The 25,078-nt window shown below is 33.0% G+C and overlaps 2 protein-coding genes and 1 long non-coding RNA gene across 4 annotated transcripts; 1 reads left to right on the top strand and 2 right to left on the bottom strand.

Annotated features, from left to right (window-relative positions):
* Positions 1 to 2,492: 2,492 nt before the first annotated feature.
* On the bottom strand, positions 2,493 to 4,403 carry LOC8274192 (CBL-interacting serine/threonine-protein kinase 25). Its single transcript, XM_002515388.4, has one exon. The coding sequence runs from the start codon at positions 3,957 to 3,959 to the stop codon at positions 2,634 to 2,636; it is 1,326 nt and encodes a 441-aa protein (XP_002515434.1). The 5' UTR covers positions 3,960 to 4,403; the 3' UTR covers positions 2,493 to 2,633.
* A 3,743-nt stretch (positions 4,404 to 8,146) lies between these two features.
* On the top strand, positions 8,147 to 14,687 carry LOC8274193 (transcription initiation factor TFIID subunit 5). 2 transcript variants are annotated; one of them, XM_002515389.4, is made up of 19 exons: positions 8,151 to 8,504; positions 9,063 to 9,144; positions 9,238 to 9,316; positions 9,430 to 9,527; positions 9,609 to 9,665; positions 9,906 to 9,993; positions 10,069 to 10,178; positions 10,917 to 11,024; positions 11,144 to 11,295; positions 11,785 to 11,895; positions 11,984 to 12,053; positions 12,134 to 12,173; positions 12,659 to 12,823; positions 12,955 to 13,031; positions 13,163 to 13,279; positions 13,681 to 13,946; positions 14,063 to 14,158; positions 14,258 to 14,333; positions 14,432 to 14,687. In XM_002515389.4, exons 1-19 carry the CDS (start codon positions 8,338 to 8,340, stop codon positions 14,483 to 14,485), a joined length of 2,013 nt encoding a protein of 670 aa, XP_002515435.1. In that variant the 5' UTR covers positions 8,151 to 8,337; the 3' UTR covers positions 14,486 to 14,687. The 2 variants fall into 2 exon arrangements, with proteins under 2 accessions (XP_048227970.1, XP_002515435.1); XM_048372013.1 differs by lacking the exon at positions 14,258 to 14,333 and having other exon boundaries at positions 8,147 to 8,504.
* A 258-nt stretch (positions 14,688 to 14,945) lies between these two features.
* LOC107260944 lies at positions 14,946 to 22,965 on the bottom strand. The gene is made up of 4 exons (XR_007215142.1): positions 20,541 to 22,965; positions 17,081 to 19,831; positions 15,471 to 16,965; positions 14,946 to 15,398 (listed from the first exon to the last, which is right to left on the bottom strand). It is a non-coding gene; the product is annotated as an uncharacterized LOC107260944 (long non-coding RNA).
* Between the last annotated feature and the right edge of the window lie 2,113 nt (positions 22,966 to 25,078).

The following is a 25,078-nucleotide window of genomic DNA, read 5'->3' as shown; positions in this document are numbered from 1 at the left end:
AATTCAAATATTAAGGCAATCAATTTAAATACGTGTATGTATATAGATATCATTTTTATTTTTTCTAAAAAAGATTATCATTTTATAAAATTATTGACACCGTAAAAAGAGATATTCTTATGATATTTTTTATATTCAAATTATTATTTTTTTATCAAATGGTATGAGTGATGATTGGATAAATTAATCACTTTTTTTATCTTATTCGTTAAGAGATTTAAAGCCAGTTCAATTAATTTAAAAATTATTTAGAAAATAACACCAAAATTCAATCTTCAAATGCGTCGGGATAGAGTTGAATGTGAATTTGTGTTCACAATTGCCACATTCGAGGATACAAGAAAAACTCATTATAAAATGGAAGTCCGAGTCTTCAAAAAGAAGAGGGTGGTGGCATGTCGTTTTCTTTTGGTGCTTTGTTTTCGTTTTATTTTTGTTTTGTTTGCTTAAGGTAAGTCAAATATTGAATTGAACTAATTTTGACTTGTATCTACCCATATGCCAATTATGACCAATAAACTCTCTATGCTTCACTCTCTAAAGGACACCTCATAGGCCTGTTAATCAGGGGATATTTTATATAAACTATTCATATCATATATTATTAAAATCATGTTTTCATCTTCATCAAATATTTAATGTGGAAACTATGCTTACCTTCTTTCATATTAACCGACTTAATTATGCCACCTCTATAGTATTCTTTCATATTCATCATTATCAACGATAAAAGGAAAACATTATAATATTAAATATGCTTACAGAAAGAAGACAGCCAAACATAAAACTGAACCAATTAAAAAAAAAAAAAAATCAAACTGAAATTAAAGGAGATTTCCCATCTCTATGTCCATGGGTGAAGGAGATTACCTCAGCAAACCTAGAAAGATAATCCATGTCACTATCTAAATATTTAAGAATAATGCTAAAAGCCATTAATTTTAATGCCTTTATACTAATTTATTATACTGCCTAATCCAACATTTCTGTACTATAGTATTATTAATACTATAAAAGATAATTATATAAGACACTTTAAAAGGAGATTATGACAAATAAAATAATATCATATTTTTTGGTATAATATGTTAGTGAAAGAATATTGTATTAAATAGTATTTTCATAAAATAATGTCATGTCGACTGATACAATAAATTGATAAAAAATGTTTGATTAAATAACTTTTCTTTAAAATCATCTTTGTTGATGAAACGTTTATAAATAAATTAGAATGTGAAAAAAGATGATACAATGATCAGTGATGTTCAAAATTTACACTTAATTATTTACTTTATAAAAGGAAAAAAGAAAAAAAAGAAGAAGGAAACCCTTGTTGATTCAGTACTGTAATGATGGATTAGCTAAGTGATCAGAAGTGAGAATGGACCCATAAATTAATTCCTCTATTTTAGGATCTCACATCCCATAATAACATTTCGTGATCCCCTAATTGTAAACCACATACACAAATACTCTTTTAATTCTTTCCTCGTGGCTCTTATCAATCGGTCGAAAGGATCCAGTGTGTGTTGGACACGATGAGGTAATTGGGGCCATCAAAGATGGATAGAAATCAGCAGAAGAATTACAAAAATTGAAAGCATCAGTTTTGTGTTCGGCAGAATTTCATTGGTTAGGAGTCTCAACTACTAGTAAGCTACTGATTTGTTTGATTGGATTTCTCAACTCCTTTCCCAACCACCAGCCCTCTCCATGTTAAACGAATGACATCGACTGGAGAACCGGGTTTTGCGTACAAGCGTCAGGAATATTTAACAGCTTTCATGCATATTTTCAGGCAGCCTACCCTCTCCCTCGTGCCTCTTTTCAGGCCCGCTTCATCTCATCTCATGGGAGATTCATTTATATACGTATTATGCATCCAATTTTAAAATTCCAATTCAATTAAAAAGTATTTAAATTGGTAAGTCAAGTTAATTAACTTAAAAATGTTAAGTTATTAAAATTTTCTATATTTTTTTAATGGAGTGACTTTATACTCTTAGAATATTATTAAATAATTAGTAACAAATTTAAAACTACTTAGTTAACTTTTTTGTCCTTAATATATTCTTAAGTTATTATTGTTGATTTTATTGTCTATCAAAATAATTATTTTCGTTGATATGATTGTTGTTTCTAAATGTTTAAAATAATTTTAAATATATGTTTTTAGCTAAACTTTAAAAATTAATATTATAATATTAAATACGTCCAATAAAGAGTTTAAGTGGTTACTAAGCAAATTAACTAAAATTAGTACCTAAAAAGAACTCTCAGTATTATTATATCACGGTTTAAAATTCAGAATTTAATTTTCAGTTTTACTAACCGCCACCTTAGGGTTTAGCTTTTAACAATCTTTTCAATTTGTAGTCATTGAAAGCCAATACTGAGTGGCTGGCATGCGGTCTCTATTTGTCCTTTACAAGCGTAAACATGCTATTTCTTGCAAGAAATAAAGATTTGATTTACATGGATTTAAGTAAGGATTCACTTAACTTTTTACTGTTTTATTGTCTTCAGATTCTTGCATTAACTCGCTAGTCACAAATAATTTACAGATCACATATCAAAAACCCGAAAAAGAAAAAACGTAAAAAGTTCCTAATTAGCTATTCGATAGCTAGCGACTATTGTTTTTCACAATCTTCGCCACCATTAACAGTGTCACCTTGCCATGTCCAGACAATATCTTTCAGTGCAGGCCTAACATCTTCTTCGCAAAACTTAGCATACTCCAAAGTATCACCCGATGATTTGGAGAACTCCACGAGGGCCAACTCCGGAGCTACCTCGAACACCTCTGCCGTCACCGAAAGCTGCCCTTTACGTCCCTCCAACGGACCTTGTAGTTTCACTTTGAAATCCTTAACTTTAGCTATCTTAAAATTTAAACCTTTTGCAACACCTTCAATCTTATTGATGATAGCACCGGCGGAGAATTTCGAAGTGAAGACTGACCCTGTTTTCCTCTTGTTCTCGAATAAACTTGATAAATCAAACCCAGAAGACATGGATGAAATAAACTCGAAAGCGTTAAAGAATTTAGGAGAAGAAACTTTAGTGACGACTGATAAAGATTCATCTTCCTCCGCGGCTGCTGTTTTTCCCAAGTTCGAATCTTGGACTGAGAAAGTTACAGGCCTCGTAAGCCCTTTCTGAAACCAAGGAACTCGCATTATTGCTGGAATTGTAATTCTTCTTTGTGGGTCAGCAACCAAAAGTCGAGAAATTAACCTTTTAGCATCTGTTGAAAACCACGCTGGACATTCAAATTCTGCTTTGAAAACTTTCCTGTACATTTTCATAATATTCTCATCTTGAAATGGCAAGAAACCAGCAAGCAGAACATAAAGAATCACTCCACATGACCATATATCAGCTTTGGAACCATCGTATCCTTTCTTTCTGAGAACTTCAGGAGCCACATATGCAGGCGTGCCACACTGCGTGTGGAGTAGCCCATCGTTGAGTAATTGTTCAGGCAAAGCTGAAAGTCCAAAATCAGAAACCTTGAGATCTTCGTTTTCATCTAATAACAGATTCTCTGGCTTTAAGTCTCTATGAGAAACGCCTCTGCTATGGCAGAAATCGACTGCGCTGATTAGTTGTTGAAAGTATTTACGAGCAACATCTTCTTTAAGTTTACCTTTGGCGACTTTAGCAAAGAGTTCGCCGCCGCGAACATACTCCATGATAAAAAAGATCTTGGTTTTTGTCGCCAGTACTTCTTTCAGCTCGACTACGTTCGGATGACGAACTAATCTCATAATGGATATTTCTCTCTTGATCTGCTCCATCATCCCTTCTTTCTTGACTTGATCTTTGCTGATTACTTTGATTGCTACACTTTCTCCAGTCTCCACGTTTTTCCCATAGTAAACTTTAGCAAAAGTCCCTTTACCTAATAATCTCCCTATCTCGTATTTCTCAAACAGGACATGCCTCTCTTCCATGACTCAAAACTAACACTCTGTTTTTTTTTTTTTTCTTTTGTTTTCTTTTCTTTGGGTTTCTTTCAGCTCAAAACTGAAAAGGAAGAAGCAAGAATAATCAGATCCACTAGGAGTACTGCGAAGGAATCCAAGAAAGAACAGCTGATATACTGATCATCTGAACGGATTCCATGAAAGTGGGCAGCTCTTAGTAGTTGAGGTTTTCGGAGTAAAATTATTAAAAGAAAGCGAGGGATATAGAAGAGAAAGATTGTCCCGTAGCCATTGAAGCACCTAGTATTGTTTTTGTTTTTGCTTTTTTTTTTTTTCCAGGAGGCTCTGGGACAGCCGCAAGGAGCACACAGAATGAAAAATATCTACACAGGTTTTCTATTAAATTTATAGGTGAAAGCCACTAATTAGGAAAAGACACGATAATTAGGGTTCTATAATTACGAGGTCTTCTTATCCTTTTTCTTTTCTTTTAAGTATTTACTATTTATTGGTCATAGCATAACGTACGCGTTTCAGGCTCTGTTTCTTTTGCGGACTTGGGTTAGAGAGAACGTATGCAAGTTACGAAGGGATTCCAGTTTGTTTCTTTCTTGTGGAGCAGTTAGTGGTCAGCTCAGCCATGTGTATAGGTTTTGAAAAGTTACCGGCTAAACTTTGTATGTTTTCTGATTTGTATACTAAATTAAAAGAAACTTGATAAATATATTTTATTAATTCAAATAATAAAATAATAATATTAATTATAATATGTTAGTTTTTATTAATTACTTAATGTTTTCATGTGATTCTGAGTTCCAAGGAAATTCCTGCAAAATTGAATCTGTCCCGTTTCTTAAATTCGTTCTAACATTGACAACTAACCTTATTTATTATAGAATGTTCTGCGGTTTGGTCCATTCATTTATAAGAAATAAGTAGATTTTAAGTTCAGAATTTCCTTATTAATATTTATTTAATTTTATTATATTTATATAGAAAAATAAATATTTTAATTATAGCTCATATGATAATAACAGATATATTAAATACATATTATATCAATGTAATGTGAACAGTATGTTTCTTTCATTAAAATTAACATGTACAAACTGAAAAAAGAAGAATTGAAAAACTACTTTGAGTAAGTCCTTTTCTTTTATGTCACTTAAATAATCTTGTATTCTTCTGTTTGATGGTATTTATTTGTCTGGCTGGTAGTTGGGCGTTAAGATATTTTCCTATCATGCAATATTCAAATTGGGGACAAATTTACTTATTGTCATTTACTTTAACCATATTTCTGATATTGTCCTTGAATATACTTCGTCCTTATGCTTCCAGAAGTTTCAGTTAAATTACTTTCTGAGTTTGATTCGTTTACTAAATTTATATTTAAGTGAAATCTATAGAATAATTTTATTATTTAAAAAAATTTATTATGAAAATTTATTTAAATTTATTTTATCAAAATTTAATTTGATTATATAATAAATTTCATATAAAATTAATTATTTTTGTGTATCGATGCCGCCCATGGAAGACATTTCTGTGAGTGCTGTGGCCCATAGAAATAGGATGGAGCAGTATACATGAACACTTCACCTTTTCCTGGGAGAAAGCAACGTCAACATAACCCAAAATGTTTCTTTTTTTTTTTTTTTCTAAAAAAAAGAAAATAAATAAATAAAAACTGAAACATCACTGAAAAGCGAAAATAATTCAATTTTTTTTAAAAAGAACGGGCCTACCATCAATACCTGCATTTTGTTTTTTATTTATTTTATATTTGTTGCTGCTGATAATGACAAATTAATAATTTAAAACAAAAAAAAAAAGAAAATCTAATGAGAAAATAGTAATGGTTGTCTGTGTGGTTATTATATGAGGTTCAGCCATGGCAACTTGCTTCTGGTCAGAAGTCATACAGCTTGACTTTTAAATTTCATTTAATAAAAATAATTTTTTTAATTGCAGTTTTTGTTTGCTAATATTATTATCTAAAATCATTCTAATTATAAACTTTACATGCTTGAATTAAAATATATATTTTAAAAGAAATTAAACAATTTTTATAACAGTACAATTAAGAGTATTATAAAAAAAAAAAAAAAATACTGAAAGGAGCGGTGTATATCTCGAGCCAAACAATAACCAGTCCACCGGCGGACCATAAGCGTGAATTTCTTCCTTCATGCTAATATTTTATTTTATTTCTGGTGAGTGGAATTGTCGCTTTAAAGGGAAAAGAAAAACAGAAGAATATGGGCGCTCCAATGAATGAAATAATTGAGCATCGGGTCCCATAAAATAAGGTGGAGGTGGGCAATAATCATTTTTTGATATGAAGATCATCAAGTAACACTTTGCACTTTAAATCAATATTCTAATTTAAAGGCCTACTCTCTTATTGCTTTTTGAAGTTATCCCTTATCGTAAATGTTTTCCTTTGCTTCCTTATATCCTCATCTTAAATCTTAAATTATTACTAATTCAGTAATTAACACTAAACACAACTATCAAAAACCAACTGTCCATATTTTGCCAAATAAACTGGCATGTTACATTTGGATGCGTTTCTCGTAGTTGTAATTATGGAAATTAGTTAGCCCGTAGTGATCAAATATGTTTTCAGTTGATATTCATAATTCATTTCATACAAAAATACTTCAAGTGGACAATAATTGAAAAGAAATGTTTTATGTGCAATGCATTGTATATGAAAATTCACAATGACTCCTGTAGAAAAATAATATAATATAATTTAAATTTAATGTCTTAATTTAATCGAAGATTTAAATTTAATTAAAAAATAATATTAATCTAAAAATAAATATTAACATTTAAAAGTAGATAATGTTTTTTTATTATTGACACTTGAAATAACCTTTTGTTATTATTGAAGTTGAAGCGGCACTCTCCTCACCTGCCGCGTCTCTCAGCAATAATACCTCCCCTGGTCGCCTTGTGCGTTGCAGTTAAATTGCTATTATCCGGACACTGTTATTACTTTAGACACTTGGCAAATCCCACAGCTCAATACCGTGGAGATTAGAAAAATTGAAATGTGGTAAATAAATAAACATATAATATATATTGAGTGGGCCGGTGCTGTCCAAGTTCCATGTACATAAGATATTTCGATTTCTGATTTCCTTTATTTAATTGCAAAATTTATTCCTCATATGTGATTTTTCTCCAATAATTCATTTCCCATGATGCAAAACTTCGATCCCCCCAGTCGTATTCTAAAGAGTCAATACCATTCAACCATTCCCACGCTGGGCTGCTGACAGTATTTTGATAGCAATTAGTTACCGAAAGTACTATTTCACCTTCTACATTATTTGATGTATATTATATACTTTTTTTGCTCTATGGATTTTTGTTATTTGGTTATTTCACTCGAGACTGGGTCTCTCTGTCTGGTGTTCAGCTTGTAGCTTCAGGGGTATTCACATTTGGCAGATGCCTGCTCCGACAGAAATTTTTAAAGATGATTCCGTACTACAACTCGGTGGAGGAACTTTAGGACACCCTTAGAAAAATGCACTCGGTACCGTTAAATTATATATATATTATTAATATAAAATATCTCATTTCATTTGATTACTAAACTAAAACGATCTAAATAAATAAACGTACAATTATGAATTAAATAAACGTGCATCTAACTAAAATGATTATCATGTCTTTTATTTTGAAAAAAAAAAAGAATTTTGTGCAACTTATAAATTTTGGTTGGTGGTGGACATGGGTCCCCATTTTCTTGGAATAGTTAGCATGTGACTTGCTTTTAACCAAATATTTAGTTAGCTATTGGAAATATCATAACCTAACAAAGTCTTTGATAAGGCCATAAGCTCTTGTCAATTAATTAAATATGGTATTATTAGACTGCCAATTTAAGTTGTCCCTTCAAAATCTTAAGGCCTAATTTGAACTCATAATTTTATTATCTTGGAATTGTATTATGAAGTAACTACTTAATCATTAATATGATAGCTTAAACATGAGCCAGTTTTCTATTCATCATCTTCCTTTATTATTATTATTATTATTATTACTATTACCATTATTTATATTATTTGTTCCTTCTTCTTTTTTTTTTCTAAAACAAATTTTCAATTATTTGTTTATTTTTATTGATGATTAATTTAGGCATATGTAGCGTAGTTTAATGAAGGAATGATTGGACCTTAGGCTCAATATACTAACTCCTATTATGCTCAGGTCTAAGTTATATTGGGCCAGATCGCAGGTTCTTAAGAACAAAGAATCGGGCCGAACCGAAGCCCTAAGTGGAAAGAGAGAGCTTCGGTTTCAGTTTGGGAACAGAGAATCGAAGAAGAAGAAGAAGAAGAAGTGGAAGAGTTAGTACAGTTATCAGCAGTAGAAGAAGAAGAGAATGGACGAAGAGCAAGTAGTAAAATTTGTGGAGACTTATTTGAAAAAGAAAGGATTTAAACAAGCAGAGCTCGCTTTTCACGATGAAGTTCAACGCAATTCCCGTGCTAACTCCGTCGATGTCCACTCCGATCCTGATCTCTCCACTCTCCTTCTTTCTCTCTCACAGTATCTTTCTCCCACCTTATTTTGCTCATTTTGATATGTTTATTTGTTTTAGGAGTATTATAGGTGCATAGAAAATGTAGTGCTGCTTCTTCTTTTTTTCAACGGTCAAAATTCTAAAACCTAAAAACATAAAAAGTTATAGCCAATGCTAATTGTTATATAAGAAAGTTAAAAATGGTTATATGTGCAGTGCAAGTTACTGACAGTACTGTGGAACTTTATTAGACATGGTAATAGAGAATGCTAATTGATTCAAGCAATTTTTTATGGCATTGTTTGGATTAAATCGTATGTAAGAATTGGAAAATGATATCCGTTTCCAAACATGAGAATGGACAAAATAGAATTCAAATGTAAGGCGTATATGTGGATAAGTTTCTGAATAAGGCCCTGAATTATTTTATTGAACTGTTAAAGAGTGATGTAAACGTGAGTGTCAGTTGTGATGTGCAAATGTTAAAATAGGAGATTTATATCTCCTTTTGGTTATTCATGTGATATTCATGTTAGTTTTGCTCTTGAATTGACGATTCTTTTTTTTTTTTTAATTTGTTTCAGATCAGAGGATACTCCAGCAAGGTACCATGATGAATATGGTAAATTAAGGTCATGGACACATAGTTCACTTGATTTGTACAAGGTGCCTATTTGCTCTGTTATTTGTGGATCCTCATTTTGTCATTGCATAGGTTTTTGTTTTTGTGAGTGCATGAGTTTTCTTTGAACCGTGCAGCCAGAGTTGCTTCGTGTGCTTTATCCAGTGTTTGTCCATTGTTATATGGATCTTGTAGCAAAAGCGCATATCCAAGAGGGTAATATATTGGAACTTGTTTTCTTTTGTCTTTCTTGTGTCTTAATTGCTAGCCGTCATTACCATAACAATTCTGACCTTATTTTGTCCTATCAATTTGCTTTATATTCCCAGCTAGAACTTTCTTCAACAATTTTCGCGAAGACCATGAAACAATGCACTCACGGGATCTCCAAAAGTTGGAAGGAGTTCTTTCTCCCTCTCATCTGGAGGTTGATATTTTCCTAACTTGCTGTATCATGTTTACATTTTTGATGTGATTTAAAACAAAATCTTGTGATTGTATTCTTCAGGAGATGGAATTTGCTCATACTCTTAGGCAGAGTAAAGTTAACATAAAGATATGTCAGGTAAATATATTGTTCTTTTGTCCTCCAATTATGTCGTAATGCATGAGTTAATGACCCGCATATCTAATATTCTGGGTTTGTAATACATGATAATGTTTTCATTATTTTAATTTGGCTGAGGCGAGTACCCTATGAAAGTCTGAATATCCATATGAGCTCCTTTTCTGCTGTAGCTTAGTTTTGTTTACTGGAACATGTTTCTCTCCATTTCTCTCTCACCTTCTCCCAATCAATTTCCAGTACTCGAATGAGCTCCTGATGCAGTACCTACGCAACACAAAATCTACTATGATGCTTGGGATTGTTAATGAGCATATTAACTTCCAAGGTACATCCGTTTACTTTTAGTTTTTCTACATAGAATTCCTGCTCACTTTTATTTGTGTGTTGCATTTATGGGCAGTTTCTCCTGGACAGCCCAGCTCAATATCTGATGATGATGAGGTTGTAACACTAATTGGAAGCAGCCAAGATGCAGCTAATCAGATAAATAAGAAAGAAATACATTGGGGGGTAAATGAGGCTGTTGAGGCTCTCGTAACTCTTTTGTTTAATTTCTACATAAATTGTTGGATATCCAATATGTTGTTGTTTGCTTGGAACTTCTAAAAGTCATCTGTTTTAAAAGCTAAGAATTCTCTGATTTTGTCATCCAAAAAGAATGAAAGATCATCTCTTATCTGCATGTCAAAAAGCTCTAGCATTCAATTTATTAACCTTTATAGACCTCAAACCTGCAGTTGAAGCCGGTTTTGATATCATATATGGTCCTTCTCTCAAGAATGTGATGCTTGTATAAGCTAGATTGGGTTTAATTTTCAATTTCTCTTGAACAAAGATGTGTTACTTGGAAAATGTTATATCTGTTATTGGATGGAGCATAAAGAGTTGCCAGATTTTCTCTATGGGTCACATGCTTTAAAAGATTCATCTTTTTTACCTTATTATGCCGTTAACATTGGGGGAATTGATGATTTAAAATTGGTTTTTGAGGTGTTGTAGCATGTAGTTATTGTATGCAAACTTGATTTATGTGCCCTTTTTATGTTGCTTGTTCAGTGGATACTACAAGCATGTGTCCTCTAATTCTGATAACAAGGGATTCTTACTGGTAGGAACCTGATTTCATTTATTGTTACCTGGAAATATCTCTTAATAGTATATAAGGGAGTTGTTTGCTGCATCTTATTTTTCTTATTTCCTCCACAATCCAGATAGTTGTTAATTTTACACTTTACATGTTTGTTGTAGCTGCTTGAAGATTCTATGGAGGAACACTTAGAGAAGGCAGGGGGTTTACACTCGGATTCTGAAAAGACAGAAGGAGAAGCCAAAGAGGGGGACATGGATGAAAGCAAGGTACATGTGCTCATATATTATGCCTAGTTTCCTTGGTGTTTATATTACCGCATAGTGCATATACTTATTTTTAATGATTTGCAATTTCATAGTTTCTATGCTATCTGTTTACTGTTCAGAAAAGATCAATAGAGGGTGGAAAGCAAGGCACTTCTGTCAAAAAGATGAAGAAAGATAAAGCTACCAGTGCAACAGCTAAAGTTGTGCGTCCTGAGACTAATAGTGCACCTACGGCACCGCGCGTCAAACCAGAGCTTCCTCTGCCCGTAATGTATTTTCTAGAATCCCATTTCACTTTCCACATTAATTCTGGTATGGCTAGCAAAGGCTAGGGTTTCATGTGAAATAAGATGCATGTAAACTTGTTCATGGGCTTGGGGATCCACCCATTCCAAGTGAGAAATCAGGCCTGGGCTGGACTTTTTTATGCTGTGTAGCCTACATATTTTTCTACGTATAAATTTTAACGGGGTTTGGTTGAGCATGGTAGGGTGGTTTGAAGGCCGAGCCAATTTGACTTGGCCCAACCTACCTGGTCAACAGGTCTAGATGTATGCTTTTAGTTTAGGGTCCAGTCAAAAGACCGATATATATATGCTGCTTTTATCAAAAACAGGAAATACGAAATACATTGTGAGCAATAGGCTGTTTCTGCAATAAGGCTCTTGCAAGATGTTCTAGTCTAGGAACACCATATGAAGCTCTTGATGCAAAAGTCAGTGCTGCATTCTATTAACTAGCATCTTCATGATTGCTTCAGCCCAACAGAGGTGGAACAGTCTATTCTTGAGGACTTGAGAAATCGTGTACAGCTGAGTAGTGCGGCACTCCCATCCGTTAGCTTTTATACATTTATCAATACACATAATGGGTAATGCTTGTAACTTATTGTTCAAGGACCTTTTTGTTTCCCTTTTCTAAGATCAATTTGCATATTATTTTTTCTGGAATTTCTTCAGTTTGAACTGTTCTTCAATATCCCATGATGGATCTTTGGTTGCTGGTGGATTCTCAGATTCCTCACTGAAGGTTTTGTCTCATCATATTACATTCTAAATTTCGAGCATCATAACCATTCTGATTTCCATTTTTGAACTTTGCATCCACAGGTTTGGGATATGGCTAAACTGGGGCAACAAGGTAGCAATTGTAAGTGTTTAGAAGTAGGAGATGATTTCTATCCGATTTGCTATTTCTTTCCTTGAAATATACTGTTCTCAGTATAAACATGCAATTTTTATATCACAGAAAATTGTGTTTATTGAAAGAGTATATGCCTGCAGTTAGTGAAAGTGTAAAATCAGATAACAAGTTTTAGATTACTGCCATGTTTAGGAAAGAGTATAATTTTAGGAGATGCACTCATACGCAGATGTATTACTGTAAGAATTATAGCAGGTTGCAGTTGAAGATCTGTGGTTGTAAAAACTATTGATGTCTTTGCTTATTTCCAATTAGTTAATTTTATAACTTCTCCTATTGTACTGTTTTGGAAAAGATATATATATATATATATTCCTCTCTTTCGATATGATTGTGCACATTTTGGGGTACTTACATGTTAGTTTATCTCGTGCAATGGTCAGGCACTTTGGACTAAGAGGAGATTCGTTTTGAAAGAGTTCTGTTGTCAGCTGTTTTGCAGGGTGCAAATGATACTGCTGCAAGTGAACATTTCCTAGGGGCAAATGGTGCCAAAAGATCCTACACATTATTTCAGGGTCATTCAGGGCCTGTTTATTCAGCAACCTTCAGTCCTCTTGGGGATTTTATACTTTCCTCTTCAGCAGACACAACAAGTATGCTATCCTACTTTGCAACCTTCTATCTGTGCAGCATTCGCATGCTTGTTTATTTGTATCTTGTTATATTGTATGGTCTTCTCCAACATTTTCCTTTGTGTATGCAAAACATTACCTCTCTGCTGCAGTTCGATTATGGAGCACAAAACTAAATGCAAATCTCGTTTGCTACAAGGGTCATAATTACCCTGTATGGGATGTTCAGGTATGCATCTCATATTTATTTTCGAGTTATTGTTTAATATAGCCCTTTTGTTTAATAGTTGAGATGTGAAGAGTTTAATCTGGTGGCCAAAGTCATGCTTCTCATGCATTATAGTTTTCTCACTGGTGCAGTTTAGTCCTGTAGGACATTATTTTGCCAGTGCTTCACATGATCGAACAGCAAGAATTTGGTCCATGGATAGACTACAGCCTTTAAGAATATTGGCAGGTCACCTGTCTGATGTTGATGTGAGTTTCTCTCTGTCTCCAATTGGTTGTATAAAACTGTTATCTTCAGATATAAACATTTACATCTAGGACAAAAAATACGAGTCATTGATGTGAAAGCTAGTTACACTTGCTGCCCTGTCAATTTAGTCATCTGATGGTGTGATGGTAATTACCTTTTCCATCCTATCAATTACTCGCCCACCCCTTGATGTCCTCCTGTCTGCAGGAACATCTGCTGCCATTATAAAGTTATCATTAATGCAAAATGATTTTCTCAGTTCTAATTATATTTAATCTAAGGAAAAAGAATTCTCTCATGTATGAAGTTTGACTTTGTTAAATGAGCATTTGATTATTACTTCCGTGTGTTTCCTAATTCTGCAAAATCATTGACATTGACTTTGGATGATTTATTTCAGTGTGTACAATGGCATGCCAACTGCAACTATATTGCAACTGGCTCCAGTGACAAAACAGTTAGACTTTGGGATGTCCAAAGTGGGGAATGTGTCCGGATTTTTATTGGTCACAGGAGTATGATTTTATCATTGGCAATGTCACCAGATGGCAGATTTATGGCTTCTGCTGATGAAGATGGCACAATTATGATGTGGGACCTTTCCAGTGGCCGCTGTGTTTCACCTTTGATGGGTCACAATTCATGTGTATGGACGCTAGCTTTCAGGTGCGAATCCTTTGTTGCTCGTGGACATTTGGAAGCCTTTTTGTTAACAGAAGTTTCAATTGATCATGACTGGATTAGTGGTATAGTTTATAACGAGTTTAACTTCTATCCATCAGTTGTGAAGGTTCACTGCTTGCATCCGGTTCCGCTGATTGTACTGTGAAATTATGGGACGTGACCTCAAGCACAAAGGTGACAAAGGCTGAAGAAAGGTGAGATTTTGCTTAGCAAAGCAGCTGATGACATGGTTATTTCTGATTATGAACCATGTTTTTCTTTGGGTATTTATTGGATTTATTTCATTGAATCAGCAAAAGTGGAAGTGCAAACAGGTTGAGATCATTGAAAACGCTGCCGACAAAATCTACTCCAGTCTATTCCTTAAGAGTATAATTTCCCAGATGCAAAAATTCTCTGCCTGTGCTTCCCCAATGCTTTTTTGATACGTTTGGTTGTGTATAACATTTTTTTCTCTCTGGTGGCAGTTTTCTCGGAGGAATCTTCTGTTTGCTGCTGGAGTCCTTTCTAAAAGTGGATAGGACCTGTATTATTAAAGCATGATGTGACCGAAGACATGGATCAACCAAAGAAGTGACAAGTTAGAGTTAGGACAAAGAGCAAGGCCACCTAACATATTTGTATCAAGTTAAGAAAATTAATGGTTTGATAAACCTGTCTGGTACCGATTTAGCCCATTTTTGCAGAATCAAATGTTTGTTATATAATCATCATTAGACAGAATCCCCCGGTCATCGCTCCTGGCAGGCATATAAAACGACTATTTATAAAAGATAAAATCCCTGTGTTTAATTTTTCATGCTTACGTTAAAATTGCAGATAGCAAGCTTGCAGAGTTTAGAAAATAAATAAATAATCACCCATCAAAATGTGCATCGCGGGGTGATCCATGGGTAGTATTTAACAACTCAAGTTCCTAATGAGCTGCCACGTAGCAGGATCCGCGCACCAGACTCAAAAAAAAAAAAAAAAGAATTAAAAAAAGAAAAAGAAAAGAAGAATCATTCTTGGGGCAAAATTCATGTACTGTCACCTAGCAGCAATCAAACGCATACTAATCTAATGAAATTCCAAAAATGCTCTGGTGTTGGGTACACGAAAAGGTTTTAGTACTTTGTACGAACAGTAAATAACGGTATCAAAGGCTAATTAAGAAATTCCCGTTTATCTTTATCATCCTCTCCGTCTTTCCCGCCATACCATTCTCTCTTACAAAATCAGCTGACACAATTAGATAGCCACGAAGCTTTCAAGTCAGACGCCGAGCCTCTGGCAGATGGTTGATTATCTAGTTGAATTAATACAGCAACTTCAGGTACGCAATGATTCTTCTCCGTCTACATAATCACATGACGCCATGGTTTCTTCTGCTGTATAATATGTATGTATCACACCACTTTAATGCCGAGGTCAACGCAACCGCAGACCAATCTCCTGTCAAAAGGTAAAAAATTTACTGCTTCATCAGTTTGTAACAGTAGCTTAATGGTAAAATTAGATGTTTACCTATTTGTAGTTTCCAATTTGTTCTGCACTTTTTTCTTCTTGGTCTATGCTTTTCACCTCTGATGAACCCTAACTACTTTACTTTATGTGGAAATATACATGAACGCTTCACTAAAATGTCAACATAAAACAATCAAAGCTATAAACAAGACGCTTTTTGTAGTCACCGTACTCCCTCGATTAGGAATTCAAATCCTCAACGAGTACTATGCTTCTAAATATAAGTTTTTAGGGCTCATCAGATATCTGTGTTTGATTCCAAATCTAAATTTGAAACAAAAACACATTGATTGATTAACACTGCGAAATCTAAGCCCTAGACATAAGACTGCAGAGTGGATTCGCTTCAAGAATATGATTACCCTGAAATCCAGCTTCTTCACTTGTTGAGATGCTGACATATCCAATTCCTAGTCGATCCACCAAACAATATTTAGCATATGACAACTCAAGACTTAGTCAACCTACATATTTGCAGACACAGTCCACATACAAATTGATATTACAGGAATGTTCTAAATTTTGTCCTAGACACGATTGGATTGGACTCCTTTTTAACTAGCTAGGCGTTCGGTGTAAATTTTTATATTTTATTGCATAGAAACTGCAATTGATAGTGCGACAAAACTATAGATGCAATGAACTGGATAGTCGTTCATTGGTGCCTATGGTGTAGGATTTACAGTCTAGGAACAAGGTCCCAGATTCTACTTGATAGATCAGACCTATAGATATATGTAGATGAGTAAATACAGACAGTGAGATCAAATACCACTTCAAAATTAGCTCAACGAGTGCCTGTTTTCTGGACTTAATCCCTGCTTCTCTCTCTGACTTTCCTTGAATTTAGAGAAAATAAAAGACATATAGACTCTAAGATTTTAGTTTTGCATATAAAAGAGGCTCTATTTAAGTTTTTATGGACCGGTACTTTGTACTAAAACAAAGTTGTGAGCCCAAATAGAACGATGAATTTTACTTTAGATCAATACTACAAGTGAATGTAATAGTTTCTGCCACAGTACATGTAATTGTTCTTAGCACCTATGCTGTTGCATCATCTCAAATTCTAGATACAGAAGAATTCTTAATTTCATGACTATGCTACTTGGCTAACTTCTAACTCATATCTTCTCCAGGCTAGAGCATGCTGCATATAATTGGCAATCCTCCTAACTTAAAAAGCAGGTTAACTTTTACTATCCCATTTTATTTGAATGAAGATTCTGACAGCCTGTGTTTCAGGCTCATCTTTAGCCACCCTACAAAAGCTCCAATATATATCCTCTTAGATGCTGGGAAAATACTACCTTCACGATAGCCCTAATACCATAAGGTCTTTTTAAAAGTCAGTTAATCTCTTCTTGTTCTCCATCTCCCACCACCCACTTTCCAACTCTAAACCACTCACCTCCCAACAGCTTGACCAGCGAAAAAAATTGTTTGTCCGAAGCCAAAAGGAGGTTGACTCACTTCATTCTAGTAATATAAATTGCTGTTTCAACGTTGCAATTCAACAAAACATAAACACTATCAATATTTTACATAAGTCATTGCTTTGGTTTATAAAACATCAATATAATAATAATAATAATAATAATAAATGATACCTTCTATTTACATGTCTCCTTGATTTCGCCAAGAAGGGATGATTTAGAAGTCCTAAACCTGTAGGAAAAGCAACCTAATAACCAGACTCAGAAGAAAACGTTGAGTGGCACCACAGAGGTTGCTGAAGGAAACAAAGACTAAAAAAGGCCATGATATAAATAACATGTGCTCCACCTCAGTCCATACATCTACTGATTCAAAGCACTCTATCTTATATTTTCATCTCACCTAACAATTATTTGAATCATTCACTTCCGGAACTCGATTGAATCTCCATGCAAGAAAACATCACATTATATCCTGGCCAATTAGTCAAAAGTGAAAATTGAGTTTAATACTATTTTTTTCAATTTCAAGAAAAGATGAAAACACCACAATTCAGATTTTGTGGATTAGATCAATATTGGCCTATTCCCACACAACTCATGCAAATATAAAACTTATTTGTGTCCTATTGCTTGCCTTAATTAATATTTATCCAACACTAAATATAGCCATGCTTCCACTTAGGCTCCTCTAGAATACTCAGGGAAGATTCATCAATAGAAAAAAGGACCTTAGTCAAAGGAAAATATACCATTTGAAAAGAAGACTTTCTAGAATTGTAAAGTCATTTTCAAGACTTTTACTCCCAAAGGACTTAAATTATGACAAAAATACATTCATGTATAGATTAGGAGGAAAAACATCAGATAGTCCTTAAACTGTTCTTAAGCAGCTAACTGCCTTACTCCTATGACATCCTAATTCATACAAATGCTGTATAGTGAAAGGTAAAAAGGGGATAAAACAACCTTCCAATTTGTTGGATGATAAAATGATTAAGACCTGTCATAGTTTCACCAGAAAAATGTATTTAGGGAAAATACAACAGAACTACATATTAATTTAAAAATATAGTGAATAATTCTATATAAAGACAAAAGGATGATTAAAGAGGAGTAAGGGAAATGGGATAGTATGAAAAAAGACCACGAATGTTTAAGATATTGTTACCACAACCCTCTATGATGGTAGGAACCATTTTTCATCCAAGAAATTGGACAGACTTCTTGGATGAGCTTTCTAGAAGCATTGGGTACCAACAAAATTGGGCAACAAACTCCAATTTGTTACCCAATGATGCAACTTCAACAACTCCTCTTCTTCCCTCATCTATCCTTACTGCCATTCTTTCAAAAGTCAAGCACCCTAGGTGCCCTCTCCACAGCTAAGATCATAGAGTGAAATAGTTGCACTACTACTTAGCAAGTGCTCAAAGAAAACAGACCTGTATTTGGTGTTATATTCAATGCACATCACTACAAATAGGAGTCTAGACATTAAGGGGTGTTCATAGATGTTTTTCTCTCCTCTATGTAAGACCAAAAAGCAACCATGGGTATCAACCACCTATTATTTACTTGAAGCACGCTAGCAACTTAGGTGAAAATAGAATAAAATAATAGAAGCACAAAAGTATAGAACCACATTTCGAAAATGCAAAGCTATCAAGAACATATTTAAGGAGGATTCTTTAGCTGTTAACCATATGCAATGATCTTGTGATAGGCCTTCAGCAGCCTAGTAATTCACTATAGATTAGTATTTTTATCCATGAAAAGATAAGTTATGACTCAATTGAATTTTCTTAATTTTCTTTTTATGGATTTCCCCTTTTGCCTTACGTTGACCTGGTTAGGGGGTTTAATCAATAATTAAATGGAAATTAATTAAATTGGTAAAATATTTTAGTGAATTAATTTACTTTTTTAAGTTCATATACCAAAGAAGAATAGCATCTTAAATGAGTTTAAATCTAATATTTAGATGATAATTGCTTTTAGAACACGTCTAGATCTTAACCTCTTAATATGTATTACCTACCAGGTTATTTTCAATTGATGTCACGAGTTCCTCCTTAAACCCTTGTAAATATGTACAAGTAGAAAACACATAGTATAAAAATCTTAGTATTTTATACATTTAATTCATGTTCCTAGTTACTAGTTTTTGACTTTGTTTCAAATAACCAAATGTGATACAAAGTCATTGCCTTAATTAATTGAACATAGGCTGGAGATTATGGAAGTCATACCACTTTCTAGCTTCTCCTATGATTTTATCTTTTTTCTTTTCACGCTTTTAAGTATTTTTCATTAACATGTAACTTTTACAAGTATATTGACAAAGAAACTGAAGCTTTAACAAACTTTATATTGACAATTAATTACATGTCTCATCAACTTCTTTCATATTTATAGGCAAAGCCTATTAGATAGATCAATATTTACCTGAATTGGATTTACTAAGATAAAATAAAAACACAAAATACCTACCTGAAGTTGGCTACATTTGTCAACACCAAAAAGACCCTTTTAAAACCAAATTGAGAAATTAGCATGGGACCAAATCATCATAAGCCTTAATTACCTATTAGGATATTCAAAGAGAGAGATTGAATTATAAATTATGCATAAATGCAAATTGCAACAATGAGTATAATGTACAAATTTCACTCTTCCACACGACAGCCTTTGCCACAAAATTCACATTTATCATGAATTCAAGCTATTTCAATCCCTTTCTATTCCCCTTTAAAGAAACTTTACCAAAAAAGGAAATAAAAATGCAAAATTTGCCACCCTAAAGAAGAAAAATATAAATGCTATAGTAAAAATCCTTGTACCTTGTCAAATGATGAATTACCGTGCACGCCGCGGAACATTTCTATTTTCTCTGTAAACTAATTGACATGCCCGAATCAGAATCTGCAATGAGATTTTAGAAATCTATAGGTTACTTTGATTCTCCCCATAAAATATATGTTTGGTTAAACTGTAGAAGATCATACTATATGGTCAATAGATGATTAATGAACTTTGCGCTTAGCTTTATTTACTTTAGTTATATTTCAATTTAATCATATTTACAAATGAAAATTAATATGTAGCAGAAATAGCCAATGCAAAAAAAAAAAAAAAAAGAACGACCTAATATGATTAGAGTATCAAATTAAAATAGAATAATTGAAATAAAACAATTTAAAGTTTTGCGATCAAAATGGAATTAAATGTAAAGTTTAATGACTATTTGTATCATTATTCCTCACTTTCTCATAGGAAACATAATGATCAAAGCTTTCCACAAGCTGCCTAAACCAAGTACCTATGCCCAAATTAGAGGAGGATGCAATGATGTCATCGTTCAATGGTGTAAGTTCTTCAAAATCAACATTGGATATTAATTAATTTCTTTGTGTAACCATACATGTGAAATGAAGATCTTTTAAGATGAGAAAATAACAAAATAAGATTCGAATTGACATGTATACCGAGAAAGGAAGCAAACCAGTAATAGGATAACAAACTGCAGAATACAATTAAAGTACGTAATAGAAGAGAGAAAACATAAGTGAGATCAATCAAGTGCTACATGTGCATGCAATACAGAATCTGATTTTTTAGAGTACTTTCTGACCTGCGTGATAAGGTTTCTTTTTTTAAAATACCCTTCGTTCCGTGAGTTGACGATTCCTTATAAGGATCTATCATCCATGCGTATCTGCAAAAACTAGAAGCACACAAGCAAAGAGAAAGCAGACGCAGAGATTTCCCTTCCATGGAAACTACCGTACCCAATCTAGAGCCCCTCCTGCCTACTATGCACCCAAAATATCACACCAAATAAAATATCCTGATGCATACGACTAATATGTTGCACGAAATAAAGAGAAAAAGAAAAAGGATATCTTATCAAAACCCACATCAGATCAGTAAGAGTATGTGCAAATGACAATATAAATTAGAACAAAAACAAAACAAATCGGTGCACTAGTAATACAAGCAACCCTATTCTAGGTAGAATAGGGTTTTTTGAAATCCATAAAGAAAAAGAAAACCCACTAGAGATTCTTGATAGATTCAGGTGAAAACAAAGTCCAATGAGAAACAAATCTCGAGCGATACATAATCACATGCGCAGGTGCATATTAAAAAATGGGGGAATGCAAGTGCAAAGATGACAATGATAAAGATCGAGAAACCAAAACTGAAGAAAGGGTTTTTGCAAGTAAGGACCATACTAGAAGACTTAGATAACGTGAATCAAAAATCTCATAATACTATATTTATGCTGTTTTGCCGCTAAATCTGCATAGTAATCACGCCTAACTGTTAAGCAGACACCAGCAAAAGCCACGCTTTAAATATAATTTGATGGCATAAACCAATCAAATTCAAACATATCACATCCTTCTGTTGGCACCCTCAACGTGTAGCCTTCTTCCCCTAGCTGTTGGTACCTCAACGTCTGTAATCTTCTTCCTTTTGCGAAGCAAGTAGAGAGCTGTTGAGAATAGATAGAATAAAGGGAAGAAGTGGTATCAATCTGGAACAGAAACAGGCCAGGAAATAAGTGACCATAGAGATCATATTCCGGCGCTGGAAGCTTGACAGAAAGAGAAGTGAGCACGCAAAAGCAAGGGTATAGATTTATACAAATGCCTCTGTGTGCTCACTCTCTTCTGTCAATTTCTATGTCTCCCAGAAGATCATTGGAAGATGAACGAAAAAAGAATAAAAAAGAAAGAATCTAAAGAGAACCTATATGTACAACCAGAAATGGAAAAATAAAACAAAATAAGCATAAAATGTACAAAAGAATGGAGTCAGATCTGAGAACACAGTGACACCCATTTTGGGTAAGTTACCAAAAATCTGATTCACGCTCTTTTTTCTGCAAGAATGAAAGGCTTTAATGAGGATTTTTAGGGTTTTATTGGGACCAAAAAAGAATTCAGTCCACCAGAAAGTAAGTCAAGAAAACCCCTCTCTCTCTCTCTCTCTCTCTCTCTTTCTCTTTCCGTTTCTTTCTTTCGTTCTTTACAAATTAAACACCATATATATTCAATCACTCCATCTCTATCTCTTTTTTTTCCCCCTTTCCTTACACTCTCTATCTATGTATCTATCTCTCTCTGTCATGCAAGACGTACAGGTGTCGGTGACGCGAACAAGTGTCCTTTATAATCTGAACAAATCTAACAGTGAGAACGCGCAACCACTCATGAATAAGGAACGGACGATAATTGCTCCAGAATCATTTCTTTTTTGTTTTGTTTTGTTTTTTTCCTCCCTCGAGAAAAGAAAACATAATCAAGAAATCAAGAAAGAAGATGAAAAGATTCAAAGAAAAAGAATCGTAAAAATGGTTGATTTCTATATTTTCTCGTTGTTCTGGTTTAGTTTCTCTATACACAAGTTGAGGTGAGTGGTCATTTTCGTGGTAAGACAGACTGCACGAAAGAGAGCTTTTTCAAGAAACAAAAGAAGAGAGAGAGAGAGAGAGAAGCATATGGAGTCATAGAGAGTGTCTGTGTTATGTACTCCTGTATGGATGTGATTGGTTGGTTGAGATTGTTTGAAGTACGTTTTGCTTTCATGAGCCTGTCATATAGGATTGACGTTTGGCCGTCTGATTCTTGGTCCTATTCCCTGCCGTTGGATTGTACTGGGTGACGGTGGGGAGATGCAAATTCGTTTTTTTCCTTTTACTGCTTCAAGTCCTAGCAACAACATTGACATTTCGCAGCAATTATGAAGCTTCAGATATGTGTAATTTTTCCTTGTCCAAATGATAAAAAGACTTGGGAGTATCCCATTATTCATTCGCCAATTTACATGGAGACTACCCAAAAACAATTTCTCTATTTTTCTATTTCTTTTCTTTAACATTAAACAAGCAAAACTTTCGTCCCCAAGTGGGGGTTTGGATAGTCTTGGGAATTGAGCCTTGATGCCGATGCTGATGCGACTGCGTCACTAAGGGAAACAAGTCTAATCTCTGGCCGTTTGAGTCTTCTCTCTGCATCCCTTCTCTTTTCCACTTGCTGCTTGGCGCATAATAAAATATTTTTCAAGACAAACTCAAAACTTCATGATAAATTAGCAAATCATTTCTTCTTTAATAGGTTATGGCTTCTATTTCTATAGTTTTGTATCAAAATTCTAACCCTATTCAATTAACTTTCACTGTCTGACACTAGCACATTCAAACACTTTTACTAGATGATGAACAAAATATGAAGGAATTCTTAACACCTGATAGTATAGATGCAAAATAACACCAAACTAAATCTTCTTAAGAGAAAGAAAAAAAAGGGGTAAAACAACTAAGATTTTAAAGTTAATTGGAGCATTGAAGTGGTCAGAATATATTTACTTTCAAAATAAGAGGTTTTGATTAATATTTTCCTCCATTTTAACCGGTAAATGTCTTTTTATTTTAACTAAATTCTTGAATTTGATCTTAAATATATAATTCTTTTAAATTTTTGAGATAATACTTTGTCATAAGAAGCTATCATATCCCAACTGGGCCAGACTTTTTTTGGGATTCCACCGTAAATTTTTTATCCTGGATTAACTTTGTATATGTATATTACAAAAAAATATAATATTACTTTATTAATTTGTGGTAAATGTAGATGGCTATTTATTATTATGTAGTGTACAGGTTCCATGAATTAAAACAAAAAACAAAGCTAATGGAAAATGTGGTCGAAAGGGTAATGTTGGGAGGTGTAGAAAATGGGAAGAAGAAGAGGGACAGATCAAGAAAAGAAGACTGATGTTTAAACTTTAAAGTATAGAGCCTTTGCCCATTAATGGAGCACAGGGAAAGGGTCACCTTTAAACCTGTCCAAGGTGCATCTATTTATTTTCTTATACAGTATAGTGGGCGGGGACCGACCGTACACTATTAATAAAAATATAATACTGATTTCTTTTTTTCTTTTCTCTTGTTTTCTTCTTCTTCTTTTTTTTTTTATTTTTTTTATTTTTCATTTTTCAAATTTAAGCCTGCATGGCATTGTAAATTTTTATCATTAGAAATTTTGAAGCATTGACATTATGTCTTTATTTTTATTTTTTTAAAAAAGAACAGTGACTGTTGTTAGTCATTTGTATTTCAATGAAATCTCTCTCTCTATATATATATATATTAATTTATGAAATGTACATTTTTTTTATCATGTATGTTTAATTTTTGATATATAAAATTTCTGTTTTGACATGTGTACTTACTTTTGATACATGAGATTCAAATTTATGTTAATTTTATAATTTTTTTCTATTAATTTATTGATTAATAACTTACATTCTAATTAAATACAAACTCTAATTCTAAAAATAGCACATTAATTATATTTTAATATTATAATACCTAATAAAATAATTTTTTAATAAGATAATGATATAAATTTTATTTTAAAAAATAAAATATTAATTATATTTTAATATCATATTAATTAACAAATTAGTTTAATAATTAGATAATAATTCTAATCTAGAAAACAACATTTTAAATTATATTTTAAATTATATTCAATAATAAATACAATTCTTACTCTCAAAAAATAGTAATTTCAATTATATTGATATATTAATCTATATAATATTAATTAATTTCTAAAATAATTTTTATATTATTATATTAATAAAATCTTAAAATTTTAAAAAAATGAAGAATATTTGAAAATAGTTAGTTTGTTATTATTTTTTAAAAAAATTTATTACATTACATCTATCAATTTAATTTTATAATCAAAATAATAATAATAACCGTGCAACGAGTTACCTATTAAATTTCTTGCATTATAACATATTGATATACTTTGCTTTATAATTTTGTTATGTACCAAGCCGTATTTCATGGCAAATTAAAATGAAAGTTAAGTTTAGTGACATAAATGAAATGAATTTCATCTTTAAATAATTAATTTAATATGCCAACAACTAATCTATAAAATGGCATCCTTAGGGGTTTACAGTTTCTGATTCTATACTTGTAATGAGTTTAATAATGTGTCTCTAAATAACTATGCAAAATGATAAAAAAATAATAATAATACAAAGAAACTGGAAAAAGAAATGAATTTATGGGGAGCAGAGACCACGCCCTTAAAGCTCCAAATGACCCACACATCTAACTTCCCTTGCCTCATTTAAATACAA

This window comes from Ricinus communis, chromosome 3 (assembly GCF_019578655.1).
Source record: "Ricinus communis isolate WT05 ecotype wild-type chromosome 3, ASM1957865v1, whole genome shotgun sequence".
NCBI classification, from domain to species: Eukaryota; Viridiplantae; Streptophyta; class Magnoliopsida; order Malpighiales; family Euphorbiaceae; genus Ricinus; species Ricinus communis.
The sequence above is the reverse complement of the archived record's forward strand: the minus strand, read 5'-3'. Positions and strand labels throughout refer to the sequence as shown.